The sequence below is a fragment of the Filicampus tigris genome, chromosome 12 (assembly GCF_054856515.1).
Source record: "Filicampus tigris isolate MCC_2025a chromosome 12, RoL_Ftig_1.0, whole genome shotgun sequence".
Classification (NCBI taxonomy): Eukaryota; Metazoa; Chordata; class Actinopteri; order Syngnathiformes; family Syngnathidae; genus Filicampus; species Filicampus tigris.
Window position 1 is genome coordinate 10,469,681 of NC_141228.1, and position 14,772 is coordinate 10,484,452.

The 14,772-nt window shown below is 40.0% G+C and overlaps 1 protein-coding gene across 2 annotated transcripts in view; it reads right to left on the reverse strand.

The window, feature by feature from the left end:
* Positions 1-707: 707 nt before the first annotated feature.
* negr1 (neuronal growth regulator 1) overlaps positions 708-14,772 on the reverse strand; it is a 191,306-nt gene continuing 177,241 nt past the window's right edge. For both annotated transcript variants that reach the window (XM_086047306.1, XM_086047307.1), the window contains one exon: positions 708-8,877. In XM_086047306.1, the coding sequence (XP_085903432.1) occupies positions 8,777-8,877 (101 nt within the window). In that variant the 3' untranslated portion in view covers positions 708-8,776. The remainder of the gene's footprint in view (positions 8,878-14,772) is intronic.

Below are 14,772 nucleotides of genomic sequence, written 5' to 3' on the forward strand. Positions count from 1 at the left end.
TGTATCAATCTCAGGGGGCAGCCATTTTGCATCTTGCTGTCGACTGAAAATGACATCACAGCTTGCGAACATCACATGACCAACTCCCGAGTAAGCCGTAAGGGTCGTTACCTGAACCCTTAGCCCATAGAACAAATTACAGATATTGTAAGGAAAATGTTTGCCTTGATTCCCTCATTCGGTGCTCTGGAACACGCTTTACTGCTGCTTCTTCTCTTCTTTGGGTTGCAGGTGAGCGAGAGCCTACCTTGGTCGACTTTAGGTGAGAGGTAGCGTACACCCTAGACCGGTCGCCAGTCAATACCAGGGCACAAACGGACAAACAGCCATTCACACTTAAGTGGTTACAAAAAGTCTACACACCCCTGTTCAAGTGCCAGGTTTCTGTGATATGAAAAACTGAGACTAAGATAAATCATTTAATCGACATAGACGTCATCAAATGGCGACAAACGTCACAATTTTACGTGATCACGTGTGTCACTTCATGCATGCATTTCGTTCATGTTAGAAGTCACATTTGTTTTTGTAAAGAGAACCACTGAATAAAAGATTGGATTTAACAAAAACTACAAATTAGGCATCATACCCTGCAGCGTGAACATAGCCTCAGATTCAAACCTGGATCCTTTTGACTGTGGCAGACACTAAGCAAATTCTCCACTGTTGCACGCCTACCGGAACACACAAAAGAAACAAACCTCACATTTTTACAATTCCATCATCGACTGCCATTTATTAGTATCAAACCACTGCTACAAAATTACATCAAACATGATGAAAATGGACTTGCATACGTGCTATACTGTACACAATGTAAGCTTTAAATCAATTAAAGTACATGGATTTTCTCATATTGGGACAATATCAATATATATTTATTTAAATATATATTTATATATATAGGTATAGGTATATCAATGCCACTTATTTATATCATTCCAGTGATTTAGAGCCTATAAATATACAAGCGGCATCTAGGACCTTCAAACACATTTGAGTAAACATTTCCATTCTCCTCACACCGTTTCTTTAGTAATACCATCATATCTTCAACATTGAATACTTAAAAGAAGAGTTGATCATATGGTGCCCTCAGAATAAGAAAGTCCATCCACCATTTTTGAACAAACACCATTAAACGTGTACTTGTGTAACAGTAAACCAAAGAAATGCATTTGTTGCATGTGTGTCAGAGAGCAGGAGTGGAGGACCGTTTTCCGAGCAGGCCCTCCAAGGGCCATCCTAAATGTATGAACAAATATGATGCAAATTATTATTATTGTAGTTTATGAGCATTTGCGAGTTACATTTGAGTTTTTTTTTATAACAGTTCCTCTGAGGTTCTGTATGTTTTCAGAATTGCATGGCCGGCCAGACGAAAAGCTCTCGTGGGCCATGTATTCGTTTCTCGACCCCTGCTTTCGACCCAGAACAAAATGTGGACTTGTTGCTACAAAGAGGTGACATGTGGTGCCATTATGAGCATTGCAAACAAACCCAGTAGCATTACATTGACTGTCACTCATTGAAAGTGGCTTTAACAGCCTGATGCTTGGCGACTTATTTTCCACGGCTAGCAAAATAAGGAGGCCTCACTTGACATACTTTTCAAAGATCCACTCCAGCAATGGCAGCTGCCACACTGGCATTCTTTTTTTGTTGTTGAAGTTTTTACCAATTTATTTTGCTTGAAGATGGGCAAAGTTCATTTTGTCTTCCCCATGTGTTTGACGGAAAGACTTATTCCAGGCTACCGTGTGACAAACACGTTCACCAAGTGAATGTGAGTGTGTTTGTGTTGTTCTTTTGAGGCTCACAACTCAGTATGCTGCTCAGGGAGGTGCAATGTGCCTGCTGCATAGAGTCAGACGGCAGAATGAAACAACATATCCCCAAATTAAAGTTACAAAGGCATTGGGTAGGTAGTTTCATAAACAGCACAGCCAACCCCGCTCCATTAAAAAAAACAAAAAAAAAACAGTACAAATGAATAATAATAAAAACAGAAATACAAATGATGGCTAAAAGCACCATGCAACTGCACACTGCCTAATTTGCCTGTAGGACAACACAGATTTAAATCAACCTGAATTGAGCAGTAGGGGCGTCAAATCACTATGCTTCATATATTGAATATGAATTCATTTGAAAGCTATGAAGAAGCATTAGGGCTACAATGAAGAAAAATAGTAAGAGAATAAATTAAAGATGCTATGATAGGAAAAAAACTGTCAATATTTCGAGAAAATAACTTTATTCTTATGAGGAAAAAAGTTATAAACTTAAAATTAAATTAATAAAACATTATAATCATGAAGTATGTAAAATATACAAAGAGATATGTGCATATATATATATATATATATATATATATATATATATATATATATATATATATATATATATATATATATATATATATATATATATATATATAATGGGCAATTGGTGGGCCCGCGGGAAAAAAACCCGGCAAAAATACCAATTATGAAATAAATATATATAAAAAAACAAAAATCCCCAAATATACGAATCCGTGGGTGGCGAACTATGACTATGCAGCGGCCAATCATAGTTTTCAGTTGTAATATCATCAATCACTACTAGATGCAGACATGTCTTAGTTGTGCTTCCACTGGGTCTTATGCTGCCCTAAACTACAACATGAGCAGGCCTAATCATTTTTTGGGGATTTGGAATAGTATGCTGAACAAACGTATTACCTTAATTATATTAGATTTTTTAGTGGGTTTAGTTTTGTCCAAAAATATAAAAAAATAAGTCCTTGCAATTAATGTTTGAAATTGTTTAAAGTCAAACTTTACTATTACAATTTTTGAACATTTCTGTTTTGTGTGGCCCTAATATTTGTAAACACCAGTACAGCACATTGTGTGCACTATTTTGTCAGTTCTTCAAATTTGATCCCAACTCCCCACATTGTAACACACGCACTACTGTCGGTGCATTCTGACTAGTAGAGGTGTTGCTCCTGATTGTTGAAACTATTTGCCTCCAAGAAGCATTGTTTATTTACTTGAGTTTTTTTGCAGCTGCACGGAAGGTAACTGTCAGGTAGTGTGTCTATCACCTTAAACACAGAAAGATATGAGCATCAAAGAAGGAGAGGAGTTGAACCCTGCATATCTTATATTGAGGGCAACAACTGCAGTGCTTGGTATTTGGAGTCACATAGTGTGGAAAGTCACCGATGAAAATGCAGTCCAATTATTAAAAGTGCAATTTTATCTCGTCTTTTGCTCCCTTAATTGATTTTTGTTAGGTGCTCAAAGGTTACTGTGAAGCATATTTCTGGCTAAAATTAAAGACAAGCATTATTATGAAGCTATTGCACAAACATGTAAATAGTTTGAAAAAAAAATATGCATGTTAATAATTCCGGCCATTACCAGTGAATGTATTGACTGCAAGACTGTACATAATAACTTTAGCTTGGATTTTAGCTAGTAGCAAGTTTCTGAAGCCTCGTTTTCTCCAAGCAATAGTGCGGTTAAGTTCGATACGCTATTTTATTTTTTTGTGGTTCCATTGTCCTCCCTCAAAAAAAAAAAAATGTACCGACTCACTTTTCAGCACAGCAGGCTAGTGGAGGGTGGAGCTAGGCACACTGCTGTCCATTGATTGGTCGACAGAGAGGTGTCACAAAATGGGTAGCAAACAAAAAGCTGCACTGAAGAAAACCCTGTTAAATCATGATGTCTAGGCGGTTGAAAAATAATTTTGAAGGAGGGTGTTAGCACACGGCACCATTATTTTTTTCAGAAGTCAAAATGTTATACCCTCCTGCTTCAATGCTAGTTTCATATTAAGAATATTGCGGCACAGGAGGTGTACTACATCATCCGTACGTAGCTTAAACTTGCCATAGCTAACATCACTTTGGGCTTCTTTTGACAGATAACTAGTAGCAATGGAATCAACAGCACCGCTGCTGGTTTTGTTTCAAATTACACCAAATCGGCCAAATTCTCAAGTTCTACTAATCAATTAGTATGTCCGGGCCTGTGGAAACACAAGCCTGATCAAGATCCCCCGAAGTAAAATAATACTGCTTGATGTAATTGCGGTTCAAATGAAAGGTCATCTTTTGTCATTGTGGTGTTTGACAAAATACATTGAAGGCACATTCACAGGTACAGTACTTCTGGGCTCCCGGGACTGGCATACAGAGTGGCTTGTATGCATTTGAACGCATCGGTTGGATCCCGATACATGGAGATGGCTCATTTCAAACTTCAAGCGTGGGGCTGCTCTACATGCAAGGGTTTATTTAAATGAGGTGATTTTTGATGTCAGCAGGGAGGTGAGGCAGTGAGCTTTCCACTTGTAAATCAACATTTTAATTTGGACTGGAGATCATCATGAAACAGCCTGCTGGAGCACACAGGGAGTTCAACACAATGTGATTCTAGTTTGTGCAAACAAAATACAATCCCAGCCATCTCTCAATGCATTGCGGGATGAAATAAACCGTGTTTTATGTTTGTAAATATGCCAGAAGATTTAGTGAGCAACACCGCAGTCAATAAGAACGACGGGCGCAAAAGCAGGATAATCCTATATGCTGTGTGCACCGTGGCATCTGGCCATCTGGGCACAGCTGAGTATTTGCACGACGCGTTCGATGGCCAACAAATATGCATGATATGCCACAATAATCATGACTCAGCAGCTACACCGGGACTAACCCTTATGAGCGTTCATGAAGTCACATGGATTTAAGTGTTGGAATGTGAAGGATTTATTGCAAATAAGATTGAATTAATAAAAGGAAATTGTGTAGACCATTTCTCCTCCCAAAAGAGTCATCATCCAGTACATTTAATGTGGAATACAGCGGTGCCTTGAGATACCCATTGAAATGAATGGAAATGCCATTAATCGGGTCCAGCCAGCAAAAAAGGAAAATGGCACGCTACAATACTGTACTTTATGAAAACATAGTAAGAACATACAGTGGTACCTCTACTTACGAACGTCTCTTCATACGAAATTTTCAAGTTATGAAACGTCTCAACAGGAAAATATTGCCTCTTGTTACGAAAGAAATTTCAAGATACGAAAGGTAAAAATACAGTATGGGCTGGTAGTCGCAGCTCCGGAGTTTCCTGAACGCAACATACTCATAGCTGCTCTGCCATTGGCTATTACCTAGCATCTTCCTGGCATCCCATTGGCTAAGAGGGACCTCTACCGTATGTGTCCATGTGTGTAGATAGACAGGTAGATAGATAGCTATGTGATAGATATGTCTATGCAGCGTCCTCGTCATTCGCCCCTCGGGTGTTCCGATGGTTTTCCGTGAATTAGAAACGAGGAAAAGAAAAAAAAGGAGAAAATTGTTTGTTTTTGTCCATACAAACAAATCAAGAGATAATAGAAAAGTATGAAAAAGGGATGCATTTGGTTGATCTCGCCAAAGCATATGACCGTAATGTATCGACAGTCTCCACGTTATTACAAAACGCCAGGCAAAAACCACCTCTGAGAGAGAACATGAACCAAAGAGGGCAAAAAGCGATGAGGACACCAATTAAAAGGTAAACGATCATCATTTTTATTCTTTACTCTATTCTTTGTTTTTTACATCCTGCACAACTCTCATTTATTGTGCAATAATCTAACTGTAACATGTTTGTATTTGTTACATTTTTTGATGCATTTTTATGCTTTATAAAACATTTATGTCTGAATATTGGGGGGCTTGGAACGGATTAGGGCATTTACATGGAAAACACGTCTCTACTCACATAATTTTCTACTTAAGACATTTCTTCCAGAACCAATTAATTTCGTAAGTAGAGGTACCACTGTACTTAAATAGAATGTAAAATTTTGGTGTAAGTGCCTTGACCACTGGGAGGCAGTTTTATACAGTGATGCAGACAAAGTTTCAGCTGACTAATGTAAGTGAGTCACTATTATACAGTAATCGAAGTAATTTTTCACAGAGGATAAAGAATATATGCTTGTGAATATTGTTATATTGTCTGTCTAATGTGTTTTGCAACAGTTTGTGTTCAAATATTCATTCCTTGATACACAGACACATAGATGCTATTTGTTAGCCCTTCTATGGCAATTCCCGTTATGAGTTAGCATGAATCTAGCGGACTGAAAGGCAAAGTTGAATCTGACCGTAAACTTCTACAGGGAGTGGAGTGGCATTAAACAGTTTGAAGCCTCTTTTTTTGGGAAGAATTGTTATCTGCCAAACTATGGCATGTTGTGAAGTGAGCTAAATTGAGTCAAAGCAAAAAAATAAATAAATCCGCCAAACGATGGCCAGCATCTCAAACAACTTGTAAGTCAGGTCATTTATATCTCAAGACACCACTTTACTCACAAGTGATTAGTGCCATCGAAATTTCAGGCTGTCCTCAAGTATGCCACAAAAAAAAACCCGCATGATAAATGATAGGCGACTGTGATTAAAAATAAATAAATACATAAAAAAACGAAATGGCTGATGTTTCATGTCGACATGCATCACAAGCACACTCTCTGCATGTCAAACACTCAAGTGTGTGAAAACTAGGACTACACACACAGGCTCTAAAGATACACGTGTATCTATATTTTCTCCACATATACACACACACATTGAGTCTGCTCTAGAATACTGTTATATTGGTGCACGCCCTCTCCCCACTTCAAAAAGGAACTCAGTTGATTGCAAACATTTGTTCTTTTACTCGACAAATAAACCTCCGGGCAGTCATGACACCTCAATCAATGCCCATTCAAATCAAATGAGCGTCACATAACCGGTTGTGTAGTTTTATACATTGTTTTTATAAAGGAAGTGAATAAATATACTCCTCACTCATGGTTCATTGTAGCTTAACATTTAAACAAGACCATATGGTGCAGATTTTTTCTTTTTCTTTTCTCTCTCTTTTTTTTTTTTTTTTTTTTTTTTTTTAGAATTTGTTTAACAAGCCAACAATAAAAAGAAATCACCACAAAACCAAACGTAGAAGCAATAACAGTGTTTGTGCTTTAAAGTCTTTTTACTGCCATGGCTATTTCGCTAGAAGATTTGCAGTTTCAAGTTCATGTGAGCATATTGGGAGTTTGACACCAAAACAACTCAGTAAATGTTCTTTTCGATTTGTGCCCAATTGACTGATTTGGACAATTTGTTTGGATGGAACATTCAATAATACAGTATGTCAAACAAACATTTAGTGGCTCGTCTAAATGTCCTTCAGTGAGTATGTTACTATTAAGGCATTGCAGTATCTTCTTTACATTGTAGATTGATACAGTAGATACTGGAGGATGATTATGCCATATACTAAAAGTGAAAGTCAGAAGTCACCAGGTTCAGTTAACAAAATGAAACAAAATAGAATGCTTGATTTAGTTTGACTTCAGATGGACGCTCACTTACTCTATGGCTGATTCAAGCTTGGTCTGCTACGCAGATTTTAGCTGCTAGCATGGTAATACTTGGATTGAAAAGTGAGCAGGTTTCAAGATAAATACTTTTCTAGAAGTCACGTGTCTAGAGAACTGGGAAAATCAGTTCCAAGTTCCAACTCGTAAAATCAGGGCAAAGCCACGTTTTCTTACTACACAAGATGCACTAGTTTGATGTCACACAACTGTGGCTGTGCCCACTAACACACCTATATAAATTATAGTAGGCCATATTTATTGGCTGTTATAAATACTGTTGCTGTTAGAAATTGCAATATCATACAACCGGTGCTGCATGTTAATGTGTATATTGATATATAATTTATACAGTATATATATATATCATTAAGTCTGCCAAAAAATAGGCTATTTTTATCAAATGACCCATTTCACAGATATTGTTTTTTGTTTACATTCAGCTGAAAAGTATTGGGGTCTTAATTCATATATTCTAAATGAAGTCTTTCCGACTTCCTTGCCGTTGTGATAGCAGCAGATACCGGAACAATTTAAAATGCAACAACACTGTAAGGTAGCCATCTTTTGAGATCTATTTTAAAATTAACTCTTATGTAAAAGAAAGAGGAGTGAAGCACTCCCCCAAAATGCAAACAGTGAACTACTAAACCTTCAAGATGTAAGCAAAGCACATGAGCTGGGCTTTTCCCTCTCGACAGAAACAGATCTTTAACAAATGTGACAGGTATTTATATCTGCGAGAGGAAGCAAGGCCGTCATCTTTACATAGTCATTTGATTGAAGACCAAATTAAAACAAAAAACAACAACAAAAAATGTTTTTGTTAAGATAACGATATGTTACAGGTGACTTCTACTCTGACTACCTGATTCGAGCTGTTAATCAGGCTCACTAAACTAAAAGCAAACAAAATGAGGTGACTACTGCTTTAGATTTTTTTTTTTTTTTTTTATAGTAAATTGACTCGTTTCTTCCATTCAGCTACCGACAATACATTCAAAAGAACATTGTTATGGTAATCATCTGCACTGAGAGAATTGGCACAGTTGTTTTGTTATAGTCATGAGATAGATAAACAGATTCAAATGTCAAGTGAGTGATGCTGAGCGTTTGATATGATTGGACGCCAGGGAGGGGGGAGGGGCTGATTCATCCATCAATCAAAAATAAAAATGCAAAGAGTGAAAACAACAAATAGTATTTACATGAAGTTCACCATGAGTAAAACAGAAAAATAATGATTATTTTCCCCTCTTTGCCTTGCAACAAACCGCTCCCGATTGGAATCCAGTCATGGGCGATGCCGCGTAAGACTCGTAAATGCTCTCGACAGTCACTTTCCTCGCCGCTAGTACGCCGCCATCAAGGTGGTCAGAGCCAGGACCAGGTACCGGCAGGCCATCGGGACGTGCGCACTTCCTGTACTCCCATAGGGTGCAGTGTTGGGGGCTGTGGGTGGGAAACAAGACAAGATTAGTTGAGGTGGTGCGATCACTTGGCAGCAAACCCAAGATATTTGTGAATGACACAGTCGTTTGATGTAAGTTATTCCTATTTCACAGTTGGTTGAGTCAAACTTTGAGTTGCTACAGTAGATAGTTGTTTTCTTTTAAGAACAGTTTGAAAAATACTAAATGTTGACTAAAAGTGCTTTTGATAGATGAGAATCACAAAAGAACAAAAAGTGCATGTTTGATCTAAACGAAAACACAAACCTGAGCCTTTCCAAGCTCATTTTGGGGAATATTTTCAAATCCGTACTCATTTGGTCTTCTTCATATCAAAGCAGAGCAACGGATTAAATGAAGATGTGCACACAAATCCCAATTAGTCTCTTCTTTTATTTTGTGAGGCACACTAATTGTTTTATCTTCAATGAAGTGTTGAACTTTGCAAGATTTTAATTGAGATCATTTAACATATTAATCACTCTTCTCAAAAAAGTAACAAGTTACAATTTTTTTAATGATGATATGATGTTGAGTAAATATGATTAAGACAATCGGCAGATAAAATATGTATTTACACTCTAAATAAAATGAGATGCTTCAGTGGTTACTGCAATACAAAGGTACTAAGAAACTACCTGTATTTTTAGCTCTGCCAAGTACAACTTCTGTGAAACTTCAAGGAGGGGCGACACAACACTTTTTAATTCCTGGTGAAAATACACTTAAATTGTGGATATTTTTGCTTGCTGTTATAGTACACTTGTATTGGAGCCAAATAGTCCAGTCCAATCCAGTAGACGGAACTGGCTCTATATGGCTGCAGTGGAAAACAACCACAGTAAACTAAGGGACAAGTTTAGCTTTGGCGTAGATCCGTGCCAACATGGTTAATATTTTTTCCTGGCAAGTGTTGTGTAGTTATAAACACATGTCAAATATTCAATATCTGAGTATGTCACATGAGAAAGAAATGACAACCCATGTTTTCAAAACTGGCAGAATTCTTATATAACAGCACGTCTGGACTTGAACATTATCAATAGGCGACACATTTTGACCAAGAAATGCTTAGTACACTGATGCTAGCGCTTAGGGCTACCGATATTAGTCCACTAGTCATGACTACATTGACGACCAAAAGGTCGACGACCATATATTTTTCCGAAATTCCAGATGGCCACCCTGCCCCTGATAATGGTCATATAAGAGCAGCTGCTGGCTAGTGCGGTATGACGCAATTTACATATGATCTGATTAGTTGACTAATTGACTAGCATCTGTGACCAGCATAATGGTCATTTGTGGCCTACTAGCACTAACACAATATGGTATCCTGACTGCTACAATAACATTTGAGACTCAAGTGTCTTTTTTCCTTCTGAACCAACGGAAGCATGTCTACAATGAAGTAAGACTACAGAAACGTTTGCGTACTTTTGACACCTGTGGCCATGTAAATGACTGAGCACAAAGGTTTATTCTGTAAAGTAATGCTGGTTTGGCTCTGTTACTGGTTTTACTTCGGCAAGTTTCTCTTTCCTTTCCATGGCCACCACCATCCACATCCCTAAGAGGAACCCCCTCAACCCTGAACAACCTCTGACCAGCGGCCCTCACATCCCACACGATGAAAGCCATGGAAAGGGTTGTTAAACAGCACATTCTCTCCCAGACCAGTTCACAGTTTGATCTCCTACAATTTGCTATCAGGCAGCTAGAGGTGTTACGACGCCAAAAGCTTTATCACTGACCTCCTCCACAAAAACCTGGAGCTTCTCAACACCTCGGGCAGGCTTCTGTTTACATATTTCTCCTCTGCATAACATGCTGCAGCCCCACATTCTGGCAGAACAGCTCCACCAGAACAAACCTGGATTATCATTCATTCTCTATTCATTCTGATTTAATCACTCACAGAACATAAAGGGTGTAATCAATCTGTCTGACCATCACCACCTCTACAAGCTCCCCAAAAGGCTGTGTCCTCTTACCACTGCATTCATGCTCTACACTGATGAGTGCAGGACCTCCTAACCAAACTGACACTTGGTGAAGGTTGCTGACAATAGAGTTCTCCTATCCCTCCTGTCCGGCCCCGCTCAGCACCATGGTTTGTTGAGTTTGTTGAGTGGTGTGACACCACCCAGCTGGAACTCGGCATCGGCAAGCCCAAGAAGACTGTAGTGACCTTCTCCAGAAGGTACAGAGCGCTAGCTACAGCGGTTTCCACCTCATCAGTGGACATACAGAGTAAAAATGGCAAATACAGACGACTCTCATGTCATTCATGCACATTTTATTTCTCAGTAAGATCACTTTGAGTAGTGCTGTTTAAATGAGTGGATAATAGTTGGGCTTCAGGAGCGAGAAGAGATATGGCTTTGTATTTGTTGTTCGTGTGACCATTAGAAAGCCACAGTAATACGGGCAGGCCTCTCTTGGGAGCTGTGTCAGGCAGGGCAGCATTTCATTGGGAGGGGCTACTTCTCAATTCCAACTTACTCTTTTACCTTGCAGCTCAATAAAGCGCCCACACGCACACCCAAAGAACGGAGAGGCAGTGCAAACAAGCCACGTTCCACCTGGGGAAATCATGTGGTGCAATGCCCATATCAGCAGGGTGCCTCTATTTACACGCCAGCGTAATTAGTTCAGTGTAACTCGTTTGATGTGGACCTCACTCTGTGCAAACACTCACCAGCCCAGTGACAGGCATAAAAGTACATACATGCAATTAGTTGCCCATACACTTGTCCTCATGTCACACTTTAAGAAGCCCGGACTGCATTTTTCACTCTGCTTGTGTTGTATTGACAAAAACATACAGTGAATGTGATTTTTAGCCAACAAGGAGCTTGTTTTTGACAATGGCAGGGAGAGAACAAAGTGACACCTGTCCTATTATCAGCTGACAGCCCTGCTTTTAACTGATACTTTCACACATTATTTGGTACTACTGAAGTTGTTTCGCTATTACGGAGCAAACTCTGGTTCCACTGACAGACAGAGAGAGGGGGAAAGCATCAGTTTGAGGTGTCCAAATGAGAGCACAATTTGATGACGTGGGGCTCTTTGTCTCTTGTTTTTCCGTTTGTCTTTTCAGTTCTATCTTTGTCTCATCTTTCATTCTTTCTTTCCAGCCCGCTCTCCCCCTCTCTCTTCACCAATCGACAGTACAGGATAATGACACAGTTTTTGGCGAGTGAGCCGAGAAAAGGTTTCCATGGCAACAGCTCCTGTCCTGCTCAGCCAGCCCAGTGTTTGCCGGAGTCTGAGAGCTCTGCATTGTGCTCCAGCCACACCACAGCGACATCATTTGGAATGGTTTCATTCTTTCATTTATATATGCAGTTATTAACAGCTCCTTGCTAATATTGTCATTTGCAATAAAGGCCACATGCAATAGGAAGTGTAGAGGCAGGTAGAAGGCTCGTCAGAGTTACTTGGTCGCTGCTTGCTCACAGTGTTTGACTTTAGCTTATTATCTCTTTGTGCCACTGTGAAAAAGAGAAAGCAAAGCCTCCATTGTTTCCACTGTGTAGACTTTAACTTGCCATTCTAATTAACTCCCAAACCTGGAACTGCCTTGCAACACCATTACTGTGCTTATTAAAATGAAGGTGAAAGGCAGTGAGAGGGGGTGTGTGCGTGTGTGTGTGTGTGTGTGTGGGGGCGTGTGTGAGTGGTGGTGGGGTCTGATGGAAGGAAAAAGTGAAATCAAAAGAAACGAGAGCGGTGAAAGAAGACAGTGATTGAAGTGAAGCTTCTTTGGGGTTTCAATTTAATTGCCATGTACATCAGCACCCGGCTACAATAAAGCGTCAGACTCTGAGACAATATATCATAAAGAAACCAACAAGGTGCACAAGCGGTGGGAAGACAACGGCACTCCAAAGGCAGACGAGAGCTAAAAAACGAGCGGGGATGAAAGCGATATGCTTCAATTACTGTTTTGCAACACAATGGCAATAAAAAGCCTCCGCAAAGTAAGACATAAAGTCATGAAAAACACAACCTGCTTCCGTGTTGTCATTCTGGACGGGAGCCATCAGCGATAGTATCCTGGGAATACGAAGCAGACTCCCTCTCCTTGTCCCTCCTCCCATATCCTTCCAAATGTCCACCAACAGCAGTTTTGTCATCCACATATCATATGTACAACAAATGTTAGGGCCATGCACCTCACTCACTATTGACACAGACAATGAATCATACTGAAATATGCAACAGTGACACTCTATTTGGAGTTGCTGTGTAGCACCATCAGTGTGTGTGTGTGTGTGTGTGTGTTGCACAATGTACTATCATTCAGAGGGACACCCTTGTGTGAGAATCATTCGCCAAAGAAAATATATTTATTAAATCACCTCCCAACTTAATGCCGCATAATATCCTCATCTCTCAACTGAGTCAAACTCTCTCAAGAACAAAATGCATAGTTAATTAGGGACGGATGAGTTATTACTTTTCTATGGCTAAATAGTTTTCGAAACTGAAATAATGCTTTTTTTAAACACAATGGATCATGGCATTGCCTCAAAGTACTTCCTCGACGGTATCTGCATGGTTTCTGTAGATTTAGTCCTCACATTTTCTCTTTACCCTGTGATTGAATGGCAGTCCTTCCAGGGACAGGATCGGTGAAAACGTCCTCTGACCCTAAAAGAATAAGCTAAGAAAATATATGGATAGAAGAATAAAATTTAGCTAGGATACAGCATCTCTCAGCATTAATAAGAAATTTTAGGTTCATTAAACGGCAGCCTCTTCCTTCTCTTCACTCTTTTTAAACTGAGAAAATGTCAAGTTTGCCACCGGAGAAATTCTCAATTCTCCTTTTCACGTGTACCACACCAATAACTGCGAGAAGAATCAAGGAGACTCTCTGGTACTATTGTATTGGATTGTGTTTTGAATTTCAGCCCTTTTATTGTTAGGTGATGATTCATCCCTCGACTCGGGCCAATCCCCCAAGCAGGTCATTAGGAATGACGCGTGGACAGGCAGCCAGCCAGTCAGCCAGGCGGCATCCCACTCTCCCAAAGGACGCTGCTTCATATGGGCTCCAAAGGTGGGGGGAGGGGCTCAGTGTCCTTGACCATCAAGTCACTGGCCTGTGTTCCTATTCTCATGGCTATTCCAAGAGTGCCCACATGTAGCAAAAGTAATCCTATTCACACAGGCCATAGAGTGGGTTAAATCCCTCCAGATGCAAGGGTCACAGAAGCCACCAAGAGGATCTTCAATGCACTAAAAAAGCTGGGGCAAGATGGTTGGTCGATAAACACTCAGGACATTTGGTGGCGGTATCATCCGCCCTCAAAGAATGTGTTGCCATCCATTTTCTTTTTACAAGCTGTGCCTAAGGCCCTTTTCAGTACCATCATTCCAACAACAAACAGCATGATGAGCGTCAACCATGTGTGTCATGCTGCATTCTAGTCAGTCAGTCTCAGACCATGGTAAGTAGACTCACTGACCCATGAGTCTAATCATTTCTAATCCTGTTCTTGTTCAGGGCGAGCAGTTTTGATGTTCGAGATTCATCACCTTGGCTATGATCAGCACGCACGGCAATTCCTCGGAGCCCTCATTCACATGCACCTTCAAGCTCATTAGCCTCACCAATCATTTGCATTACAGCAAGTAATGAAAAGCCTCCATTATCAAAATAGCCTTCAGAGATCATTTAACTGCCTCACAGCAACCCCGCTCCCTTCACATCATGGTATTTGACCCAGAGCATTTACGAACACCCAACTGAATGCTTTTGGGGTCTGAAGAGCTAATGGTCCCTCTCAGCGGTGGGCTGGGAATGAGGGAGGGAATGAGCAAGACAGGGGTCACCTGATAGCTGGCTGAATGAGCAGGGGGCCTCTGATTGAAGGGAGAC